Below are 19282 nucleotides of genomic sequence, written 5' to 3'. Positions count from 1 at the left end.
TGAGAGCCTGCCGCGTGTGCACTGAGAGCCTGCCGTGTGCACTGAGAGCCTGCCGTGTGTACCGCAAGCCCGTGTGTGCACTGAGAGCCCGTGTGTGCACTGAGAGCCTGCCGTGTGCACTGAGAGCCTGCCGTGTGCACTGAGAGCCCGCGTGTGCACTGAGAGCCTGCTGTGTGCACTGAGAGCCCGCGTGTGCACTGAGAGCCCGCCGTGTGTGCACTGCAAGCCCGTGTGTACACTGATGCCTGCCGTGTGCACACCTCAGCCACTTTGTCCTGCTCAACACATGAGTGTCACTGTCGGGGGGACTCTGATGACCATGACTGGAGAGCTGCAGGACGGCCCCTTCCCACAGGTGCCAGCTGATGGGCTCTGGTGTTCTGGAATGGCAGGCTAGTTCTTGAGAACAGGGGTGTGTGAATCAAGTGTGGTGGAGCTAGCTCTCCTCTCTGCGGGAATGCTGTGGGCCCACCATATGGGTGGCCACCAAGGCCAGGGCAGTCCCACGGGAGAGTGTTGGAGTCTAGGCCATAGCCTAGCTGCACGTGAGGACCTGTGAGCACTGACCACAGGTGGTCATCTAGGGAAGGTCTCCATGAAACTGGCATCCAGCGTGGAGCCATGCCCCAGGGTTTCCCTTCTCTGACATGCTCCCCTTGGGCAGGCCCCTGGGTCCCGGGACAGCATGGGGAAAACCTGGCTGCTGGCAAGGCCTGGGAGAAGCACAGGCAGGCGACTAGGAAGCTTTCTGGCCACACCTGAGGGCATAGTTGATCTGCCGGGATCCCCACCTCCCCCCACCCCGAGGTGCAGAGGTTCATCTGCCAAGCTGGGCTCCAGCTCTCTAAGGAGCCACCCAGGGCTGCCGCACACCTGCCTGAGGCCCAGGGTAAGTACACCTCGGCAGAGAGAAGCTCATGGCTCCTGCGCCAGGGAGGACGAGACGGATCCTCTTGACCCGGCCCTACCTCAGGGGAAGGGGACAAGAGCCAGCCCTCAACCCCCAGCCCCTAGACAGCGTGGCCCTGCTTCAACCCCACCCCTATCACCTCTCATCCCTTTCCCAGTCATTTGGTCAGCTCCCTGGTCCACAGCCCTGTGTCCACTGTGCTGGGCAGAGGGTCACCTGTACTTCCCATCCTGCCCTCCAGCCACCTACCCCCCCCCCCGTGCTGCCCCAGGCTCTGTGCTAGCTCCCCTGCCCCCAGAAGGAATTGCCAGTACCGTGGGCGGTGGGCCAAGGCGCTCTGCAGGGAAGGCCCCATCCCTCAGCTGCCGACAGCCGAAGTGTGGGAACCCCGGAGTGCCCCCTGAGGAAGTCTCTGCTTAGCTCCGGGCCGCGCCGCCGCCACCCGGCGCTCAGATCAGCACCTGGGACTCCCGGGAGCGCGCAGCTGCGGGGGCTGCCGGAGCGCCGCGGCGCAGCACCATGGACAGCGGCGGCGCGCTCGGGGCGGGCTTCAGCGTGGACAGCGGCCGGGTGGGGTCCGGTGGGAGGCTCCGGGGGCGGGCGCCCGGCGCGCCCAGCGCAGCGGGGAGGGACCCGGCGGCGGAGCAGGGGGAGGGGAGAGGCCGCCCGCTCGGCTCGGCTGGGATCCGGAGGAGGCGGCGGAGGAGGCGGTGCGGTGCCGATTTGGGTGCCGCACGTGGAGCGCCGGGCACGGGGCGGGGAGACACACGTGGACACCCCGGCACCTGCGGGCCTCCCTGTGCGCCCCCACAGGGCGCTCATTTGCATGCGCCCACAGCTCACCCCGCCCCGGGGCCTCGGGGTAGGGCAGGTGACAAGCTTGCTGGGGTCAGGCTGGGGAGTGCACCTTTTCCCTGCCCCACCCAGCGGGGGCTCAGCGGGCCTGGGGGCAGGGGCGCCTCTGGGAAGAGACCCAGCTGGGGTCCTGCCAGCCATCTGACACTGCTGTGTGACCGGCCTGCTCCCAGAAGGACACTAGCCCTGTTCTGGGCATGGACCGTGCACACACTCACTGCCGGATGGCCAGCTTTCTGCTGGTCCCAGGGAGCAAGGTGGAACCCCCTGTGCCCCAGGCCATCTCACAGCAATCAGGGGGCACTTCTGGGACAGGCAGCATGCTTTCCTAACTGTGCCCGGCCAGGCCCCTGCCCGCTCACCTCTCACCAACTAGCCTGGCATGAGGAATAGCCTCCAGGGGCCATGCCCTTTCCCATGCCTCCTGGGGACTGCCAGGGCAGCTGGGGACTCAGGCACCAGCACGTGGCAGAGCAGTGACTGCTTCCTGCCCTAGCTGGAGAGGGCTCCCCAAGCTACTGTTCTGGCTAAGGCCTCAGCTAAGAGCACCAGGCACCCCAAGGGTGGACACTGGACTCTGGGCCGTGTCTCTGCAGAGTGACGGGCTCTCCGAAGCCCCAGCCCTGGGAGCTCACAGCCCCCTCTCTCCTGCTGCCACACGGCTTGTGGACAGCACTAGCCCCTGCTACTGCTCCTCCTGGGTCCTGGGGGGAAGGCGTCATGCCTCCTGCCTGACCCACAACCTCCCCTGGGTGCCAGCACGGTGCAGGATGGGGGTCACCCAGGGCAGGTGTCCTCAGTGGGACACAGGAGCCTACAAGTACCCAGGCAGTAGCCTGTGCTCCTCAGGTGTGGTGGGGGGAGAGCCAAGTTCTTGGGGGACAGTCAGGTCCTGGGGCTCCCCCTGCAGGCATGTGTCCACAGCTAGGCTCACAGCTCTAGCCAGGCCTGGTCCAGCCTGCCTGGAGCATCCAGCCCCAGCCAGGGGCCCCTCAGCCAAGAGGTGAGCCCTGACAGTCAGCCCCACGCTCACCCTTGGCAATGGAGCCAGGTGCTGTGATTATGGAGGAGGGCATGGAAGTGGGCTCTCACCTGCTCCCCGGGGGCCTCTGCCCACCCACTCCCCACCCATCCAACCTCCCAGAAGGTGCCAGGGTGCCCGGTCCCTCCTGCCGAGTCCTCCAGAAACCAAATGGGCCGGGGGCCCATGCCCTCCTGGGGGCCCCAGTCGCTCCAGAGCTGTGGTGGAGTGATGCACAGCCCCAAGGTGCTCCGGCCCCTTACATCCACCCACAGTTGGACTGCATGGAACACTTCGCATGTTGGCCCTGCCCGGGAGCTGCTACGCAGAGCTGGGAGCACAGCAGGGAGCCCCGGCCCAAGGCAGGCCGGGGCTCCGGTACCTGGGGACATGGCGGGTCAGGTAGCACTGAACCGCGGCCTCCGTTGGTCCCGATCGGGGAAAGGGGCTGTCGTGACGTAAGCCGTGCCCGGGCGGCGGCGCGGTCCCCCGCCCTCCATCCGCCCCCTCCTCATTGTGGCGGCCGCGCGGTCAATCCGGTCCCTCCCCGCGCGCAGCCTGCATCCGCCCCCCGCACCCGCCCTACCTCGGCCCGGGCTCCTGGCTCATGCCACGCTGTCCGCCGGGCGGCCTCGCGTCATGGGGAGCCCTGCAGGGCGCCGGCGAGCGCGGAGGCGGCCGAGGGGCCGGACTGGCCGGCAGGGCCCGGCCGCGCCCCGCGCGCCCAGGCCGGGCCGGGCCCCCGCGGCGGCGCCCGGAGAGGGGCTCCCGGCGGGGGAGGATCGGCCTCCCCGAGCCTCCCACCGGGGAGGCCGAGGCTGAGCCCAGATAAATAAGGCCGCTTTGCCGGGAGCCGGGGCGCCTCCTCCCTCCCCGCGCCCTCCTCCCCGCGCTCCTCCTCCGCCCTCCTCCCCGCGCTCCTCCGCGGCCGCCGGCGGCGCTGCGCGCGCCCCCCGCCCCGCCCGCCCGGCCCTGAGCGCCGCGCCCTCGCGCGCGCCCGGCGCGGGAGCCAATCCGGGCCTGGAGCCCTGCGGGGCCCGAGGATGCGGGGCCCGCCCCGCGCGGCGCCGAGGGCGCGCGAGCCCGAGAGGGCAGCTCCGAGCTCCGGGCCGGCGGCCGCGGGCTGAACGCAAGCCCCAGGGAGGCGTGCGGGCGATCCTGTCCGTGCTGGGCTGCGGAAAGGCGAGAGGGGCCGAGGGGCCGGACTGGTCGGCAGGCCCCGGAGGAGGCGAGAGGGTCGCACCCCCCACCTCCGGGTCCCTCCGTCCTGGCGTGCACCTGCCATGTCTTTGCTTAGAGAAGGGTCAGGAAGGGCCAGGCTGGTCCCGGGTGAGGCGGGATTACCACAGGGCGCGCAAATGTCCTGCCCGTGGCAGCCAGACTGGGGGGTGGGAACTGAAGGGAGAAGTCGTGAGAGGCCAGGAGTGCCGGACAGAGCAGGCCCCAGACCATGACAAAGAGCGCCCCAGGGACCTTGCCAAATAGCTGGTGTTGGCTGTCAGGAGCCGGGGGTCTGGGGGACAGGGACGCCTGGCTGCATGCTGGCTGGGTATGAGAGTGGATGCATTCCTGACATAATCACTGGGTCTAGACTCCCAGTACTGCGCTGCCTGACCATCACAGGGGATTGAGCCAGCCTGGAGAAGACTTCAGGAAAAGAGCTGAGAAGGATGGCGCTGATGTCACCTCTGGGTGTTGGAAAGGACCACCCTGTTGCAGTAAGGCTCCCCATTGTGCACACCAACACCGCTGTGTGCACACCAGCCACCAGCACCCCCATGTGCACACACCAACACCCCCATGTGCACACCAACACCCCCATGTGCACTCCAACACCCCCATGTGCACTCCAACACCCTATGTGCACACCAACACCCCCATGTGCACACCAGCACCCCTGTGCACATACCAGCACCCCTGTGTGCACACCAGCACCCCTGTGCACACCAGCACCCCTGTGTACACACCAGCACCCCTGTGCACACCAGCACCCCTGTGTGCACACCAGCACCCCTGTGTACACACCAGCACCCCCATGTGCACACCAGCACCCCTGTGTGCACACCAACACCCCTGTGTGCACACCAGCACCCCTGTGTGCACACCAGCACCCCTGTGTACACACCAGCACCCCCATGTGCACACCAGCACCCCTGTGCACACCAGCACCCCTGTGTGCACACACCAGCACCCCTGTGTGCACACCAGCACCCCTGTGTGCACACACCAGCACCCCTGTGTGCACACCAACACCCCCATGTGCACACACCAGCACCCCTGTGTGCACACCAACACCCCCATGTGCACACACCAGCACTCCCATGTGCACACACCAGCACCTCTGTGTGCACACCAACACCCCTGTGTACACACCAGCACCCCTGTGTGCACACCAGCACCCCTGTGTACACACCAGCACCCCCATGTGCACACCAGCACCCCTGTGCACACCAGCACCCCTGTGTGCACACACCAGCACCCCTGTGTGCACACCAGCATCCCTGTGTACACACCAGCATCCCTGTGCACACCAGCACCCCTGTGTGCACACCAGCACCCCTGTGCACATACCAGCACCCCATGTGCACACACCAGCACCCCTGTGTGCACACCAGCACTCCCATGTGCACACCAACACCCCTGTGTACACACCAGCACCCCTGTGTGCACACCAGCACCCCTGTGTACACACCAGCATCCCTGTGCACACCAGCACCCCTGTGTGCACACCAGCACCCCTGTGTACACACCAACACCCCCATGTGCACACCAGCACCCCTGTGCACACCAGCACCCCTGTGTGCACACCAGCACCCCTGTGTGCACACCAGCACCCCTGTGCACACCAGCACCCCTGTGTGCACACCAGCACCCCTGTGCACACCAGCACCCCTGTGTGCACACCAGCACCCCTGTGTACACACCAGCATCCCTGTGCACACCAGCACCCCTGTGTGCACACCAGCACCCCTGTGTACACACCAGCATCCCTGTGCACACCAGCACCCCTGTGTGCACACCAGCACCCCTGTGTACACACCAGCATCCCTGTGCACACCAGCACCCCTGTGTGCACACCAGCACCCCTGTGTACACACCAGCACCCCTGTGTACACACCAGCACCCCCATGTGCACACCAGCACCCCTGTGCACACCAGCACCCCTGTGTGCACACACCAGCACCCTGTGTGCACACCAGCACCCCTGTGTGCACACACCAGCACCCCTGTGTGCACACCAACACCCCCATGTGCACACACCAGCACCCCTGTGTGCACACCAACACCCCCATGTGCACACACCAGCACTCCCATGTGCACACACCAGCACCTCTGTGTGCACACCAACACCCCTGTGTACACACCAGCACCCCTGTGTGCACACCAGCATCCCTGTGTGCACACCAGCACCCCTGTGTACACACCAGCACCCCCATGTGCACACCAGCACCCCTGTGCACACCAGCACCCCTGTGTGCACACACCAGCACCCCTGTGTGCACACCAGCATCCCTGTGTACACACCAGCATCCCTGTGCACACCAGCACCCCTGTGTGCACACCAGCACCCCTGTGCACATACCAGCACCCCATGTGCACACACCAGCACCCCTGTGTGCACACCAGCACTCCCATGTGCACACCAACACCCCTGTGTACACACCAGCACCCCTGTGTGCACACCAGCACCCCTGTGTACACACCAGCATCCCTGTGCACACCAGCACCCCTGTGTGCACACCAGCACCCCTGTGTACACACCAACACCCCCATGTGCACACCAGCACCCCTGTGCACACCAGCACCCCTGTGTGCACACACCAGCACCCCTGTGTGCACACCAGCACCCCTGTGCACACCAGCACCCCTGTGTGCACACCAGCACCCCTGTGCACACCAGCACCCCTGTGTGCACACCAGCACCCCTGTGTACACACCAGCATCCCTGTGCACACCAGCACCCCTGTGTGCACACCAGCATCCCTGTGTACACACCAGCATCCCTGTGCACACCAGCACCCCTGTGTGCACACCAGCACCCCTGTGTACACACCAGCATCCCTGTGCACACCAGCACCCCTGTGTGCACACCAGCACCCCTGTGTACACACCAGCACTCCCATGTGCACACCAACACCCTTGTGTGTTTGTGCAGACCAGTACCCCTGTGTAGAGACCAGCACCCTTAGCTGAAGCACCCCACACTTGGGATACTTCTCATCTAGGGACTCCTCAATTAGGGTACCCCTTACTGGGGCCTCCCTCATGTAGGATATTTTCACCTAGAACACCCCTCACTGGGCACCCCTCACCTGGGGTACCCTTGGCCTGACTCCTGAGGCTGGGATGCCCCCCAATCAGGAGTGCAGAGGTGTGGGTCTCGGGTAACGGGACTGAAAAGCTGCTGCCTTAGGACCTTGTGGGAGGGAAAGGGCAGCCAGGGTCCAGCTTGGTCACCAGGTCACTCCTGAGGTACTTGAAGCCCCGGGGACAGGCATGTGCTCTGGGTCCTGATGAAACTCATGGAAGAATGTCCCTGTGCTGTACATCCTGAGAGTGGACTCACAGTGTGGGGTGGAGCCCCAGAGCCCAGCCCCAGCTCCTCCTGGCCCTGTGCCCCTGTCCCCACCCTGCGCCCCAAGACCAAGGCTGAGGGTCAGCTGACTGCTGCTAGGCACCTGCACTACTGGAGAGCCCCAGGGACCAACCCAGGCCTGGCTGAGGATGACTCAGGCCCAGCTGTCACCATGGCAACACACATCGCCTAGCAACAACTGTCTCGCAGCAACTGCTGTCTCCTAGCAATGGGATGGTTCCCGGGCCCTGGCAGGAGAGCCTGCAGTTATTTTTAGCTCCCTAAGGGTGGTGAGGTGGGGGCGGGGCCGGACACTGCCACACCCCTAGGTGCACTGGGCCAGCTTGAGCCCGGTGGACTGTGCGGCTGGCCTGGGAGACCTTGAGGCTGCAGGCCTGGGTCCCTTAATGACCCTCCCTGGAAGTGCCCCTGATGCGTCCAGCGCCTGGCACCACCCCGGGAAGTGCAACCCGCCAGGGCCAGCCCTCTTCTGGCTGCAGGACATGGGGTGGGGTGGACGCTGGAGGGGCTTGCCAGCCTCCTGCCTCACCCACAGACATTCCTGGTTCCATCCTTCACCCCGGAGGCATGTCTCCCCCGCTGGCCGCTGGTCCACCTCGCAGCACCAGTCCCCTCAGCGGCCAGAGGGGCAATGCCTTTAGGTCTGATGGGCTTCTCCTTTACCCCACTCCCAGCACCCCATGAGACAGAAACTGGCGTCCCAGCCCTCAGGGGCTGCATGGGAACCCCATGTGTCCTCTTGGCCAAAATTGACAGGTAGCCCCTGGGGGTGTGGGGACGCCACCGTCCAGCTAACCCAAGGTCTGACTTGAGTCCTGTGGCCTCGTTGTGACTTGGTTAAAATGTGCGTTAAGCAGAGCGGCTCCCTGGGCTCCTCAATGCCTTCACAGATTCTCCAAGCAACTAGTCGGCACCTGCACCCATAGCGGGAGGCCGGATGCCGTTCTGGGCTCCCAGGCTGGGGACAGTGGGGGGGTTGGGATGGGTCTAGGGCTGGTGATGCCGAGTACGTTGGGGCTCAGGCGAGCAGCAGGGCCTCCTCTTGCAAACCACCCCACACTGCTTCCGTAGCAGTCATGGCATTTCGCGCGCCCCAGAGCTGCCTCTGCAGGCCCACGCCTAGGTGTGGACGCCAAGGGATGCGCTGTGGTGGGGCGGGGAGGGGGGCAGCAGACAGCAAAGCAAAGCGAGGCAAGGAGTGAGCACGGGTGGGGCAGAAGTGGGAAGGGGTTGGGACAGAATCAGAGCTCTGGACACCTGTGACCTCCCTTACCCAGCCTGGCGCTGCCAACAAAAGTCCTGGGTGCCTCCTGGTTTTCATGGAGACGCTGCCTTGCGTTCCTGCTGCTCTCTGGGAATTGGAAGACTGACCTCGCCTCGGGCGTCTCCCTGCAGCTCCTGGCTCCCAGAGCCTGGGACAGGCGTGGCTCCTGCTCCTGGCAGGGGCAGGGAGGCCTGGCAGGTGCCCACATCATGTCCCCTCGCAAGGTGCCTGCTGGCCATGTAGCCACTCCAGCTCCTCCAGGTTGCATGCCCCATGTAGGGTGGGTGGAGCCTGGGCCACACCTCCGCGTGCCCACCAGCAGGGTGGTCGCCCCCTCCATGTCTCCCGGACCCCATCGGCAGGGATACCGCGGACTCAGAGCGACTGGGCGCTGCTGCCCCTGCTGGAAGAGGGGTGGGTGTGCACTGCCCTGCACTTTTGCATCCTGCACTGGAGCCTCCTCGGGGTGGCTTGGCCCAGCGGGACCTGCTCCCCCCCCCCCCCCCCCCCCCCGTGCTCTGGCCCTGGACTGAGGGTGGATCGCTTCTGGACCTCTGCCTCTGGGAAGGGATGCAGATGAGAACATGGATTACAGGGGCACGCCCACCGTGGCGTCGTGCTCTGCGCCTCCAGCCTCCCTGGCCTGGGTGAACACCCCACCTGCAGGCACCCCACCTGGCCAGCCGGATGAAGAACGGCAGGTGTGCGCGCCGAGGGGCAGGGCCTGCGGATGGGGTCTGGCCTCGGCCGTAGCTCCAATGGCGCTCTGAGCGCGTTCCACTGAGGCCCCGTTGTCACTTGCCTCCCTCGGCCAGCAGACACAGCCCGGTGGCTCCTGTTGCGTTGGGGTGCCCTGGCTGTCACCCCCAACTCCTAGGGGGCAGAGCTAAACCCTGGACTCTGGGTGAGCCACCAGCATTCCTCTAGACCTGGTGCCCAGGCTGTGCCAGTGTGTGAAGGGCCAGCTAGGGGGAGGGGGCCTGGGCCGCCAGTGCGCAGACACCCAGCAGCAAGCCTGGTGGAGCCCGCTGGACCCCGCGAGCACTCGGGAGGCCCCCTAGCAAGGCCGAGCTGCGCCCCAATCCTGGCTAGCTTCTGCCGGGGCCTCGCTGCCTCCGTGTTCGCCTGCCCTAGGCCTGACGCCGCAGAGGGCAGCAGGCTGTGCGTCCTGCAGGGGCGCGGGGTGGCCGTCCGGCTAGACCCGCAGGGAGGGCGGCGAGCGGGGAGGCACCGGGACCTTGCGCCCCTGCAACCCCGCTCGGCCACGGCAGTTCAGGCCCTGCGACCCGCTGCGCTCCGGGGATGCACGCGAGGGCGGCTGTGCGCGCCGGCGAGACCGCTATGCGGGTCACCCACGCGGGACGGAGGCAGAGCCGCGCCAGGCCCTGGTTTCCGGGGGCCCCCCGGCGAGTCCCGACCGCTCCGGTCGCCCCGTTCACGGGCACGGCTCCCATCGGAACGCAGCGCCGCACGCTCCGGGCAGCCCGGCCGGAAGCGGCGACGGACCGGCCCACGGGTTCCTTCCGGCGCCGCCAGGCCCGCTTCCGCCCGGCAGCGTCCCGCGGCCATGGAGCCGGACGAGCCGGCCGAGGCGCTGGCGGAGCTGCGGGAGCGGCGGCCGGGGCCGCTGGGGCTGCTGCAGGCGGCGGCCGGCTCGGGCCTGGTGGCTTACGCCGCGTGGGCGCTGCTGCTGCAGCCCGGCTTCCGCCGCGTGCCGCTGCGCCTGCAGGTGCGCCCGGGACGGTGGCCGGGCGGGAGGGCCGCGGTCCGGCCGGGCACTGAGCGCGCCTCTCGCAGGTTCCGTTCGCGGGCGCGAGCGCGCGCCAGGTGGAGCACGTGCTGGCGCTGCTGCGGGGCCGTCCGGGCAAGACGGTGGACCTAGGCTCGGGCGACGGCCGCATCGTAAGGCGGGGCGTGCGGGGCGTGCGGGGCGTGGGCTGCGTCCCCGGGCTCACCGAGCTCCCCGGGCCCACAGGTGCTGGCGGCACACCGCTGCGGCCTGCGCCCGGCCGTGGGTTACGAACTGAACCCGTGGCTGCTGGCGCTGGCGCGGTTCCACGCGTGGAGAGCAGGCTGTGCGGGCGCCGTGTGCTACCAGAGCCAGGACCTCTGGAAGGTGAGCGCGCGCGGGCCTCCCCTGCTTCCCCCGCGCCCCTGGGGCCGCCCCACGCACACTGCTCCTCCACAGGTGAGCCTGAGGGACTGCCGCAACGTGTCCGTGTTCCTGGCGCCGAGTGTAGTAGGTTGGCGGCTCTGCCTCGGGGTCTGCGCGGGAAGGGGGCCCTGCTGTCTCCACGCGCACCCACCCACGCGCGCCCCTTCCCTCACAGCTGGCACTGCTGGAGGACAAGCTGGAGGCTGAGCTGCCTGCCGGGGCCCGGGTCGTGTCTGGACGCTTCCCCTTTCCCACCTGGCAGCCAGTGGCCGTCGTGGGTGAAGGGCTGGACCGAGTGTGGGCCTACGACATCCCCGCTGCTGGCAGTAGGCGCACCATCCCGGCCACCCCGACAGCAGGCCCGGCCCCTGCCGCTGGGTCTCAGCCCACCTGACCATCTCGGGGGAATAAAGACACGGGACTCCGTTCAATTTACTTCTTTAGAACTGCTAGGGGGTGGTTCCCTGGAGGTGCGTTGTGGGAGGAGGGGCAGCAGGCTAGTGGCTGGGAGTCCCAGGTCACTGAAGCTTGGCTGGGGTGCGGGAGGGACCCCACCTTGCAGGGGTCACCTGCACCCACAAGCTTCCGCAGCCTCAGGATTTCTTGTTTGTACCTGCCAGGGGTTGGGATAACCAGGGGCAGGGTCACCTGCCTGGCTGCCCCGCGCCCCCGCCTGCCTCCCCCTGCTCTCCAATCCCACCTGCCCAGGTGCTGGTCCACATACTCCTGCAGCTGGGTAAGCTGGCCCTCTGCCACTGTAGCCCGGGCCAGCAGCTGCGCCCGCTCACACTCCAGCTCTGCCTGGTGGGGGCAGGAGCCGTGAGCCAGGATAAGGTGTGGTGAGCCTCCCGCTCTCCACTGTGCATCCACTACCTGACTGCCACGTGAGGTGGCCTGGAGTTTTTTCCAGATCTGGGCCCAGGCTGCAGCATCTGCACCACTGTAAGAAGTTGCGTGATCCTGAAAGGCCTGCTGGCAGCCCAGGAGCTGCCTGGTGTGGTTAGTCAAGGGCGGAAGAGGGTTCTGCCAGGCCCTGGAGCCATCTGCATGTGGCAGGCAAGGGCAGTCTGGGCCCCAGAAGGGCTGCTAGACACTCCGGGCATTGCCACTGGGCTAGCTTGCCCAGGACCCCATCCGTAGGGACAGCCCCCATCTGACGCTGCCCTCCATGCAGTTGGGGACTAGGGGATCCAGGTCACCAGGCTTCCATCGTGAAGTCTTGCAGGTGCCATGGGGGCTCCCTGGCCCTCCCGTTATGATCAGCTCCACCCAGCAGGTCCACTTGCCGTAGTCAGCCTTGGGGGATACCAGGAATTCCACAGAGGAGACAGCGCCCAAGGCTGCTCCCCAAACTAGCTCAGGGTCATCCCTGTTGGGTGCTGATGGCGGTGAGGCCCACCTTCGGGTGGCCAGCAGTTCCTCATGCCGGCGGCTCAGATCTGCTAGACGCTTGTGGTAGACATGGGCGGCCCGGGCCAGTTGTTGCTCTCGGCTGCGGTGGGCTGCCCGGATGTCCTGCAGGGTGGCCTCCAGGAACCCGCACAGGGCAGCGGTGGTAGACTCTGGGCCACCAGCCCCAGTGGCATATTCCTGTGGATGACACAGGGCTGGACAGGGCAGCATCTGGGTCCCAGCCCACCAGGGAGGGAGGGCTCCTGCCCAGCCGCCTGCTGCCTCACCATGGCCTGCTGGATCTGGCGCTCCAGCCGGACTGCGTACTGCTGGCTCAGCCTCTTGAGCTGGAGCTGCAGCCGTGAATTCTCGGCTTCTGCCTGGCGTAGCTGGCCCTGGCAGGCAGACAGTGCCTGGAAAGCAGGTAGTGCTGGCAGGGTTCTGGGGCCTCGCCTGCTGGGTCTTGAAACCAGTGTGTGTATGGGGGCAGCTTACCATGGATTGTGTAGCCAGCTGCTGCCTGGACACTCTAGCTTCTTCCTGGACATGCTGTAGGTCTTTGCCCAGGGTTGCCCTGTGGGCACAGGTGTGGGACTGAGTCAGGCCCCGGGGGGCTGTAGGAATCCTGCTGGGCCCTCATGGTCCCAAGGGAGATGACCACTCACACACGGGCCTCCAGCGCCTGCTGCTGTGCTTGGTGGCATTCTAGTGCCTGGTTGGCATCTCCCTGCAGCTGTGAGATACATGGGGGCCCATCAAGACCCCTCCACTGCTCTGTGTGGGGTGCACAGAGGGTCAGCCAGGAACCCCCTCCCCAGCCAGGAGGCTCACTCCATCCCTTGGCTTTTCCTGCTGGGGCAGCATCTGCATGGCAGAGTGGTTGAGGAACAGGTCGCAGTCTGACGGCATGGTGGTTCCCCTCCACCCCCTCCCGCCAGGCCCGACCCGTGCTCAAGGTGACCTGCACTTGATGGTGGTCAGCAGGTCCAGGCCCCTGGGCTGTGGGCAGGCTGGCTGTGACTGGGGCTGCACAACCCTGGCTGGCGTGGTTTCCATGCAGCTCCAGCTCTAGCACCCGGCCCTCCAGCCGAAGGACCTGCAGGAACGTGGCTGTGGCAGAGGGACACATCATCCCCCAGGTGCAATAGGCTCCCATGGGCACAGGGACCACCCACCTCGCTTCTCAGCTGGAAGACTTCAGCCTCGTGTTGCTCACGCAGGCTGTGGGTTGCGACCTCCAGGTCAGCCAGCTCCTTGGAGATCTGTGCGTGGGGGCCAGGTGAGTGACCTGCCTGAGGGGCGCTCCTGCCCTCCCCCTCGGCCCCAACCCACCTGCAGCCACTGCTCCTCACCCAGCTGTCGGTTCGACAGGAGGCTGCTGGCCCACACTAGGCTGTCCCCAGGCATTCCTGGCACTCCCTCAGCTCCTGTCGCAACCTGGAGAGGCATGGCCCCCACCCCACAAGGTGGGACCCTGCTCCAGCTGTCCACCCTTCCTGGCCATAGCTGCAGCCGGTGGGGAGCAGGGAGGACCATGCCTGACCACAGAGGCACACTCACCGTCTCTGTGGCCCCTGGCCCAGGCTGTGCGCTCCCGCCCAGCTCCATTCCCCGATGGCCTCGTGGCGGTTGTCAGGACACCAGACAACATTGTCAAGGCCACGGGCCCGCCCCTAGGCCAGGCGTCGTCCTGTGGGAGGTGCTGGCCTGGGAGAGGGCAGAGGCTACTGGGCTGAGCTTCCTGCAGCCTCACATCTGCACGTTTGTGTGTGCTTGGTTGCGCTGCTGTGTCCAAGGGTGGGCAGCTGGACCTAGTAGCCAAAACACTCCAGCCTGAGTGCTAAGGGGTCCTATTCACAGATCTGCACATCCCCATGAGCTCAATAAGCATGTTGGGGGAAAGAGCTTCCTAGAGTGAGGGGTTAGTGGAGGGTGGGGTGTGGCCCCCCCGCATGCTCCCACAGGGGCTGCACATGTTAGACCCTGGGGATGAGTGGGCAGGCAGGGCACATGGCCCGGGCAGGGATGGGCTTGTGGACCAAGGGGGCTGCAGTAGGCCCTCAGACCTGGCAATCTCACTGGTGTTGACCAGGAGCCCCTCTGTGGGTGGGGCTCCAGCTGGGGTCTCTGGAGGGCAAGCAGCTGTCTGGGTGGCCGAGGCCAAGGCCATTCTGTAGAGGCCTTGATGCCAGCGCGTCTGTACCCCTGGCACGGCAGAGCTGGGTCGATGCTAGCCAGGTCAGTGAGCACCGTGGGGCCAGCTCCACGTCTGACTGGGACATGCAGGCGTATCCTCCATGAGACCCCAACCAGGGGGTCTGCTGGCTGCCTTGCCTGAGCACCAGCAGATCCACTCAACCTTGGGTGGTGTTTTGAGACCATGATGTCAGTGCAGGCCCTGAGACCAGGGTGGCCAGCTGTGGCCAGCAGGGGGCATAGTGCTGATGGGCTTTCCAGAAGACGCTGTGTTCAGCTATGTGTGTACACAACTGGGGGAAACCTTTATTAGAGGCACAGGTGGCAGGAGCCAACCAGGACAGGGCATGCGCTGGCCCCAGTGCGGCTCATGCATCCCCGTCGGCCGGCCTCTGCACACTCCAGTCAGCGCTGAGGCCTGCTTGGAGCCTGCCTGGACACAAGCTTCCAGAACAGCCTCCTCGTCTGGCCTGTGACCCGTCAGCAGGGTGTGGAGCCTAAGGGCTGTCCTCAGCCCAGTGTCCTGTTCCACATGGGGCCCGGTCGCTGTGGTGGCCTTCCCAGGTGTCCAGTCCTACCACCTGATGCTGAGGCCGGAGCTGGCCTTCTCCACGGCATGGTACTGGGTGTGCAGTAGGCGGCGGGCCCGGGCCGAGTCCTCACCCTGCAGCCACTCGGCGTAGAGCTCCCGTACACCAGCCACATCCTCGGGCGCCTGCACTCTGACTTCGTTGTACAGCTTCTCCACCTGCTGCAGCAGCTGCCGGCCAGGGCCGGCCGGGGCCTTGAGCTGCCCGCCACCGTTGAGGCATCCTGCACAGGGACAGAGGATGAGGGCGTGGGGCATGGGTGGCATCCATGGGCACCCCAAGCCCTGCCAGCTCCTGAGGGGTGAGCTACCTGAGGGGCAAGCCATGACCTCCACATAGTGGTAAGGGCAGCGGCCCCGCTTGAGCCGCTGCACCAGGTTCTGGATGTTGCGGAAGCCATAGGCCGAGGCGAAGCGCAGCAGCACCTGACCCTCCCTCTCCAGGGTCACCTCCTGGAAGTCCTTGTTCCTGGGGGACATGGCAAGGCTCAGGGGCCACCCCAACCCCAGGTGGGCCTCCCTCCAAGGACACCATCACTGACCTGAGGGGTCTATAGGTGACGTCTGCCTCCTGAACCCCGAAGAGCTCCTGGGCTGCATGCCGGAAGACATGCTCCAGGTAGCCGCCTGAGCCCCCACCCCGATGGCTACTGGGCTCCTCAGCTGGGCCATAACCGGACCTGTGGGAGGGTAGTCAGCGCTTAAGTGTCCCTGCCACTCAGGACACAGGTGGCTGGTCACCCCCTGCCCCCACACACGCTGGGCCGCTGCTGGGCTCCTAGACGGAGCGCCCTAGGATGACTCACAGGCTGTCTAGGGGAGCCGGCTCCAACTCTGACAGCGAGACCCCCTCCTCCTCCAGCAGCCTGAGGACTTCGCCTGGAACACAGCAGCGGTCTGAGCCATGCAGGGGGATGGTGTGAGCCCAGGCCCAGTGGTAAGTGAGCTGCTGGCAGCTCTTGGGTGGGCCTGGCCCTGGCTGCTGTGGGCAGTGAAACTCTGTATCACTCTGGCTTTCAAATAAACAAAGCACAATGAAGCGATAATAACAAAAGTATGCAAGTATGCTCTTTAAAAAAAGAGGGTGGACAGAAGCAGAGCCATGTAGGAAGGCCACAGGGAGAGTTGGAAACACAAAACCATGAAAGCAGAACAGGTGCAGGCGTCCCTGGCCGGGGAAGGAGCCCTGAGCGGCACCTGTGGTGAGCACGCAGTCTACATCCCGGGTTTGATGCTCCTGGTCAAAGAAGTCTGGCCGTGAGGCTTCCAGCTTCTTGTCATAACACGGCATCACCGAGACATGGTAGACCTGGTCGGGGGCCACGTGCTGTGGGGGAAACGCACATGCGGGATGGCCACGGCCCTGTGACGGCAGAGGGGAGCCCCGCCAGCCCCTCCTGCACTGTTACCTGTTGCTGGGCAAAGAAGTCCTTGAGCAGGGCGCCCATGACCTGCTGCGGGGAGCGGACCGTGCTGAGGTAGGGGAGCAGGAAGCTGCCATGTGCCTTCTCCGCGTAGCAGATCCAGCCTGCATTGGCACGGTGGCTGCTGGGCCGACGAGCACGCACCTGCCCATCGGCCCCTGCCCACGGACACCTCCCGCCAACCCTACCGACGGCACGCTGCAGCCAGCACACACCTGGGCAGGCAGAGGCCAGTACAGGCAGTGTCTGGTGCCGGAACCGCTGCACAAACTCCCGCTGGCTCTCCAGCAGGCTGAAGTTCCTGGAGAAGGCTGTGTCAAAGACAGAGTGCACGCCTGCAGGGGACACGATCAGAGACCCGCACAGGTGGAACCAGCAGCCAGGACACACAAGTCCAAAGCAGTGGTCCTCGGGCAGTGACTCCCCCCACCTACCCATCTGCTTGAGGAAGGACGTCAGCTTCTGGGCAGTGTCCACCAGTGTCAGCTGGAAGTGGACAGCCAGGGATGCCGCCGACTGGGGCGAGACGGAGACCACCACAAGCCTGCGCTGTGCAGGTTCCACCACCTACCAGGTCGGGAGAAAGAGGCCGCTAGCCGCTGACCCCCGTGGGTGGGGCGGCTGACCCCGGGGGCACGTGGAGGGATGCTGACCCTGGGAGCATGTGGAGGGATGCTGACCCCAGGAGCATGTGGAGGGATGCTGACCCTGGGAGCATGTGGAGGGATGCTGACCCCGGGGGCACGTGGAAGGATGCTGACCCTGGGAGCATGTGGAGGGATGCTGACCCCCGTGCACGGGGCGGCTGACTCCAGGGGCTCGTGGAGGGATGCTGACCCCTGTGGACGGGGTGGCTGACCCCGGGGGCACGTGGAGGGATGCCGACCCCCGTGGTGGGGCATGCTGGGCCATGGCCCCCGAGGTCACGCAGCCTCTCAAGGGCACCCCCAACCTCATCTCACCCTGTTGGCTTCCAGAACTTTCCGCAGCTCCGTGTGGCTCTGCTGGGTGATGAGCACCGTCTCGGCGGACGTGACGCAGCCGCTGCAGGCCAGGCAGTCGTCCAGGGAGACCCGGGCCTTGTCCAGCCGGCGCGTCCCGCCGTCCTGCAGGCAGCACGGCCAGTGCCGGGGAGGCCCGCGCCCGCCCGCCCGCCCGCCCTCCCGCTGACCGCGGGCCCCGGCCCACCTGCTGGACCTGGACGTAGCCGCCGTCGTCTTGGATGAGGATCTTGGCCGCGCCGCGCCCCGGCCTCGCGTCCACCTGCACCGGCTTGACGCAGTCCTGCAGCGGAGGGAGCTTCAGGCGGGCCGCCGGGGCCAGCGCGGCGGGGGCGTCGAGGCCGGCCGCGGCTCCCGCCGCCCGCCCGCCAGGCCCACCTGGGACGGCCCGATGAAGTCATCCAGATCCGTCAGCTGGAGGGCCCCGCTGAAGGGCGACGCCATGACTGCCACACTGCCGCCGCGCGGCGCGCAGCAGTCGTGAAAGGGCGCGAAAGGGCGAGCATGTTTCCGCCACGCTGCCGGAAAGCGCCCTCGCCGCGCGCCCTCTGCTGGCCGCCGCGGGTGCAGAATCCCGCGCCTGCGCGGAGCGGACCGGAAGGGCTCCCCTTGCGACACAAGGCGGCCCGTGCTGGGCGTCGCTTTCTGTGTAAGAATTGTGGCAGGGAGGAACAGGATGGGGGTACGTGCAGGGCGCTGGGCGCTGAGTTCTGGGTGCAGGGTGCTGGGCGCTGAGTGCTAGGTACTGAGTGCTGGGTGCTGGGCGCAGGGTGCTGGGCTGGGCCTGGACGCCCCCCCGTGGACACTGTGTGTCTGGGGATTCCATAAGCAGCGTCCTCCCTGCTGGACCAGCTCAGTGAGGAGCCTAACTCCTGCCATATCTGATTGCATCCAGAATAAAGGAGGTGTGAGAGATGGCCGCACGGCGGCAAGCTGGGGAGACGCAGCCCAGCTGGTCTCCCACGTGGGCACCCTGAGCCATCACCTGCCCAGTCCAGGTGGAACTTAGTGGGGAGCTGGCGTGGAGAGGGCTCCCCAGCTCCTGAACCCCTGGACTTGGCCCTCTGCTGCAAGGGTAGCACAGGAGGGGGGCCTGCCCAAGGCGGGTCTGGCCGTGGACGGGGCTGGGGGGCCCATGTGAGGGCAGGGAGGGGAGAGACGCGTGGGTGCCCGTGGATTGCCAGATTCCTGCCCCAAGGACAAGGGAGTGCCCGTTAGCGTGAGTCAGCAGGTGGGGCTCGGGCGCATGGGACCTGCCACCCCAGGGACAGAGCTGGTTTCTGGTTCAGGCAGTAGGGTGGTGGCTTACTCCTCCCCTCACACTCGAGGCTCACAGTCACGCAGGGTCGTGCTGATGGTCCTCGCCACCCAGGTCACACACACAGCTGCCCTGCCATGGCCGCACACACCCACAGGCTCCTGTTGCTCTCGCAGGGCCCATTGCCCCTGGAGGCATTTTTTTTTAAAAGGGTCAATGTCATGATTCTTTAAAGATTTATTCATTTTTATTGGAAAATTGTGTATACGGAGAGGAGGAGAGACACAGAGGAAGGTTCTTCTGTCCGCTGATTCACCCCCCAGTCCAGAGCTGAGCCAATCTGAAGCCAGGAGCCAGAAGCTTCTTCCGGGTCTCTCACATGGGTACAGGGCCCCAAGGCTCTAGGCCATCCTTGACTACTTTCCCAAGCTACAAGCAGGGAGCTGGGTGGTAAGCCTGGCTGCTGGGACACGATACGGCACCCATATGAGATCCTGGCACTGCAAGGTGAGGACTTTAGCCACTAGGCTACTGCGCTGGGCCCCTGGAGGGTCTTTTATTAACTCATTTCCCAAGAGCCCGGCTCACTGCAGCCTCAGGAGCCAGGTCCCATTTTACAC

At 66.0% G+C, this 19282-nt stretch overlaps 3 protein-coding genes across 5 annotated transcripts; 1 reads left to right on the top strand and 2 right to left on the bottom strand.

Annotated features, from left to right (window-relative positions):
• Positions 1–10201: 10201 nt before the first annotated feature.
• On the top strand, positions 10202–11233 carry ANTKMT (adenine nucleotide translocase lysine methyltransferase). Of its 3 annotated transcripts, none has more exons than XM_040973609.1 (5): positions 10202–10376; positions 10445–10549; positions 10623–10763; positions 10836–10886; positions 10978–11233. In XM_040973609.1, exons 1-5 carry the CDS (start codon positions 10215–10217, stop codon positions 11194–11196), a joined length of 678 nt encoding a protein of 225 aa, XP_040829543.1. In that variant the 5' UTR covers positions 10202–10214; the 3' UTR covers positions 11197–11233. The 3 variants fall into 3 exon arrangements, with proteins under 3 accessions (XP_040829543.1, XP_040829545.1, XP_040829544.1); XM_040973611.1 differs by having other exon boundaries at positions 10836–10890; positions 10978–11147; XM_040973610.1 differs by lacking the exon at positions 10836–10886.
• CCDC78 (coiled-coil domain containing 78) lies at positions 11225–14364 on the bottom strand. The gene is made up of 9 exons (XM_040973764.1): positions 14261–14364; positions 13370–13550; positions 12860–13290; positions 12690–12768; positions 12482–12607; positions 12202–12392; positions 11676–11742; positions 11503–11603; positions 11225–11415 (listed from the first exon to the last, which is right to left on the bottom strand). The coding sequence occupies exons 1-9, from the start codon at positions 14362–14364 to the stop codon at positions 11235–11237; spliced, it is 1461 nt and encodes a 486-aa protein (XP_040829698.1). The 3' UTR covers positions 11225–11234.
• Positions 14365–14476: 112 nt separating this feature from the next.
• CIAO3 (cytosolic iron-sulfur assembly component 3) lies at positions 14477–17849 on the bottom strand. Its single transcript, XM_040973608.1, has 11 exons — positions 17783–17849; positions 17592–17687; positions 17366–17509; positions 16838–16970; positions 16619–16738; positions 16389–16507; positions 16177–16306; positions 15786–15858; positions 15522–15659; positions 15291–15448; positions 14477–15203 (listed from the first exon to the last, which is right to left on the bottom strand). Exons 1-11 carry the CDS (start codon positions 17846–17848, stop codon positions 14965–14967), a joined length of 1416 nt encoding a protein of 471 aa, XP_040829542.1. The 5' UTR covers position 17849; the 3' UTR covers positions 14477–14964.
• Between the last annotated feature and the right edge of the window lie 1433 nt (positions 17850–19282).

The sequence above is a fragment of the Ochotona curzoniae genome, unplaced genomic scaffold, assembly GCF_017591425.1.
Source record: "Ochotona curzoniae isolate NIBS_2020 unplaced genomic scaffold, NIBS_Ocur_1.0 contig_2321, whole genome shotgun sequence".
Classification (NCBI taxonomy): Eukaryota; Metazoa; Chordata; class Mammalia; order Lagomorpha; family Ochotonidae; genus Ochotona; species Ochotona curzoniae.
This window is presented reverse-complemented; position numbering and strand designations above follow the sequence as displayed.

Bases quoted from the DNA above. Each gene is read 5' to 3' on its own strand.
- ANTKMT (XM_040973609.1), top strand. From the start codon at position 10,215: ATGGAGCCGGACGAGCCGGCCGAGGCGCTGGCGGAGCTGCGGGAGCGG. The intron at 10,377-10,444 runs GTGCGCCCGGGA...CGCCTCTCGCAG, and splicing joins GCGTGCCGCTGCGCCTGCAG to GTTCCGTTCGCGGGCGCGAG. The intron at 10,550-10,622 runs GTAAGGCGGGGC...CCGGGCCCACAG, and splicing joins GCTCGGGCGACGGCCGCATC to GTGCTGGCGGCACACCGCTG.
- CCDC78 (XM_040973764.1), bottom strand. From the start codon at position 14,364: ATGGCCTTGGCCTCGGCCACCCAGACAGCTGCTTGCCCTCCAGAGACC. The intron at 13,291-13,369 runs GTGGGTGGTCCC...ACGTTCCTGCAG, and splicing joins TCTTCCAGCTGAGAAGCGAG to GTCCTTCGGCTGGAGGGCCG. The intron at 11,743-12,201 runs GTGGGCCTCACC...AACTTCTTACAG, and splicing joins GAACTGCTGGCCACCCGAAG to TGGTGCAGATGCTGCAGCCT.
- CIAO3 (XM_040973608.1), bottom strand. From the start codon at position 17,848: ATGGCGTCGCCCTTCAGCGGGGCCCTCCAGCTGACGGATCTGGATGAC. The intron at 16,739-16,837 runs GTAGGTGGGGGG...TGTCCCCTGCAG, and splicing joins GTCCTTCCTCAAGCAGATGG to GCGTGCACTCTGTCTTTGAC. The intron at 16,307-16,388 runs GTAACAGTGCAG...TTTCCCCCACAG, and splicing joins ACTTCTTTGCCCAGCAACAG to CACGTGGCCCCCGACCAGGT.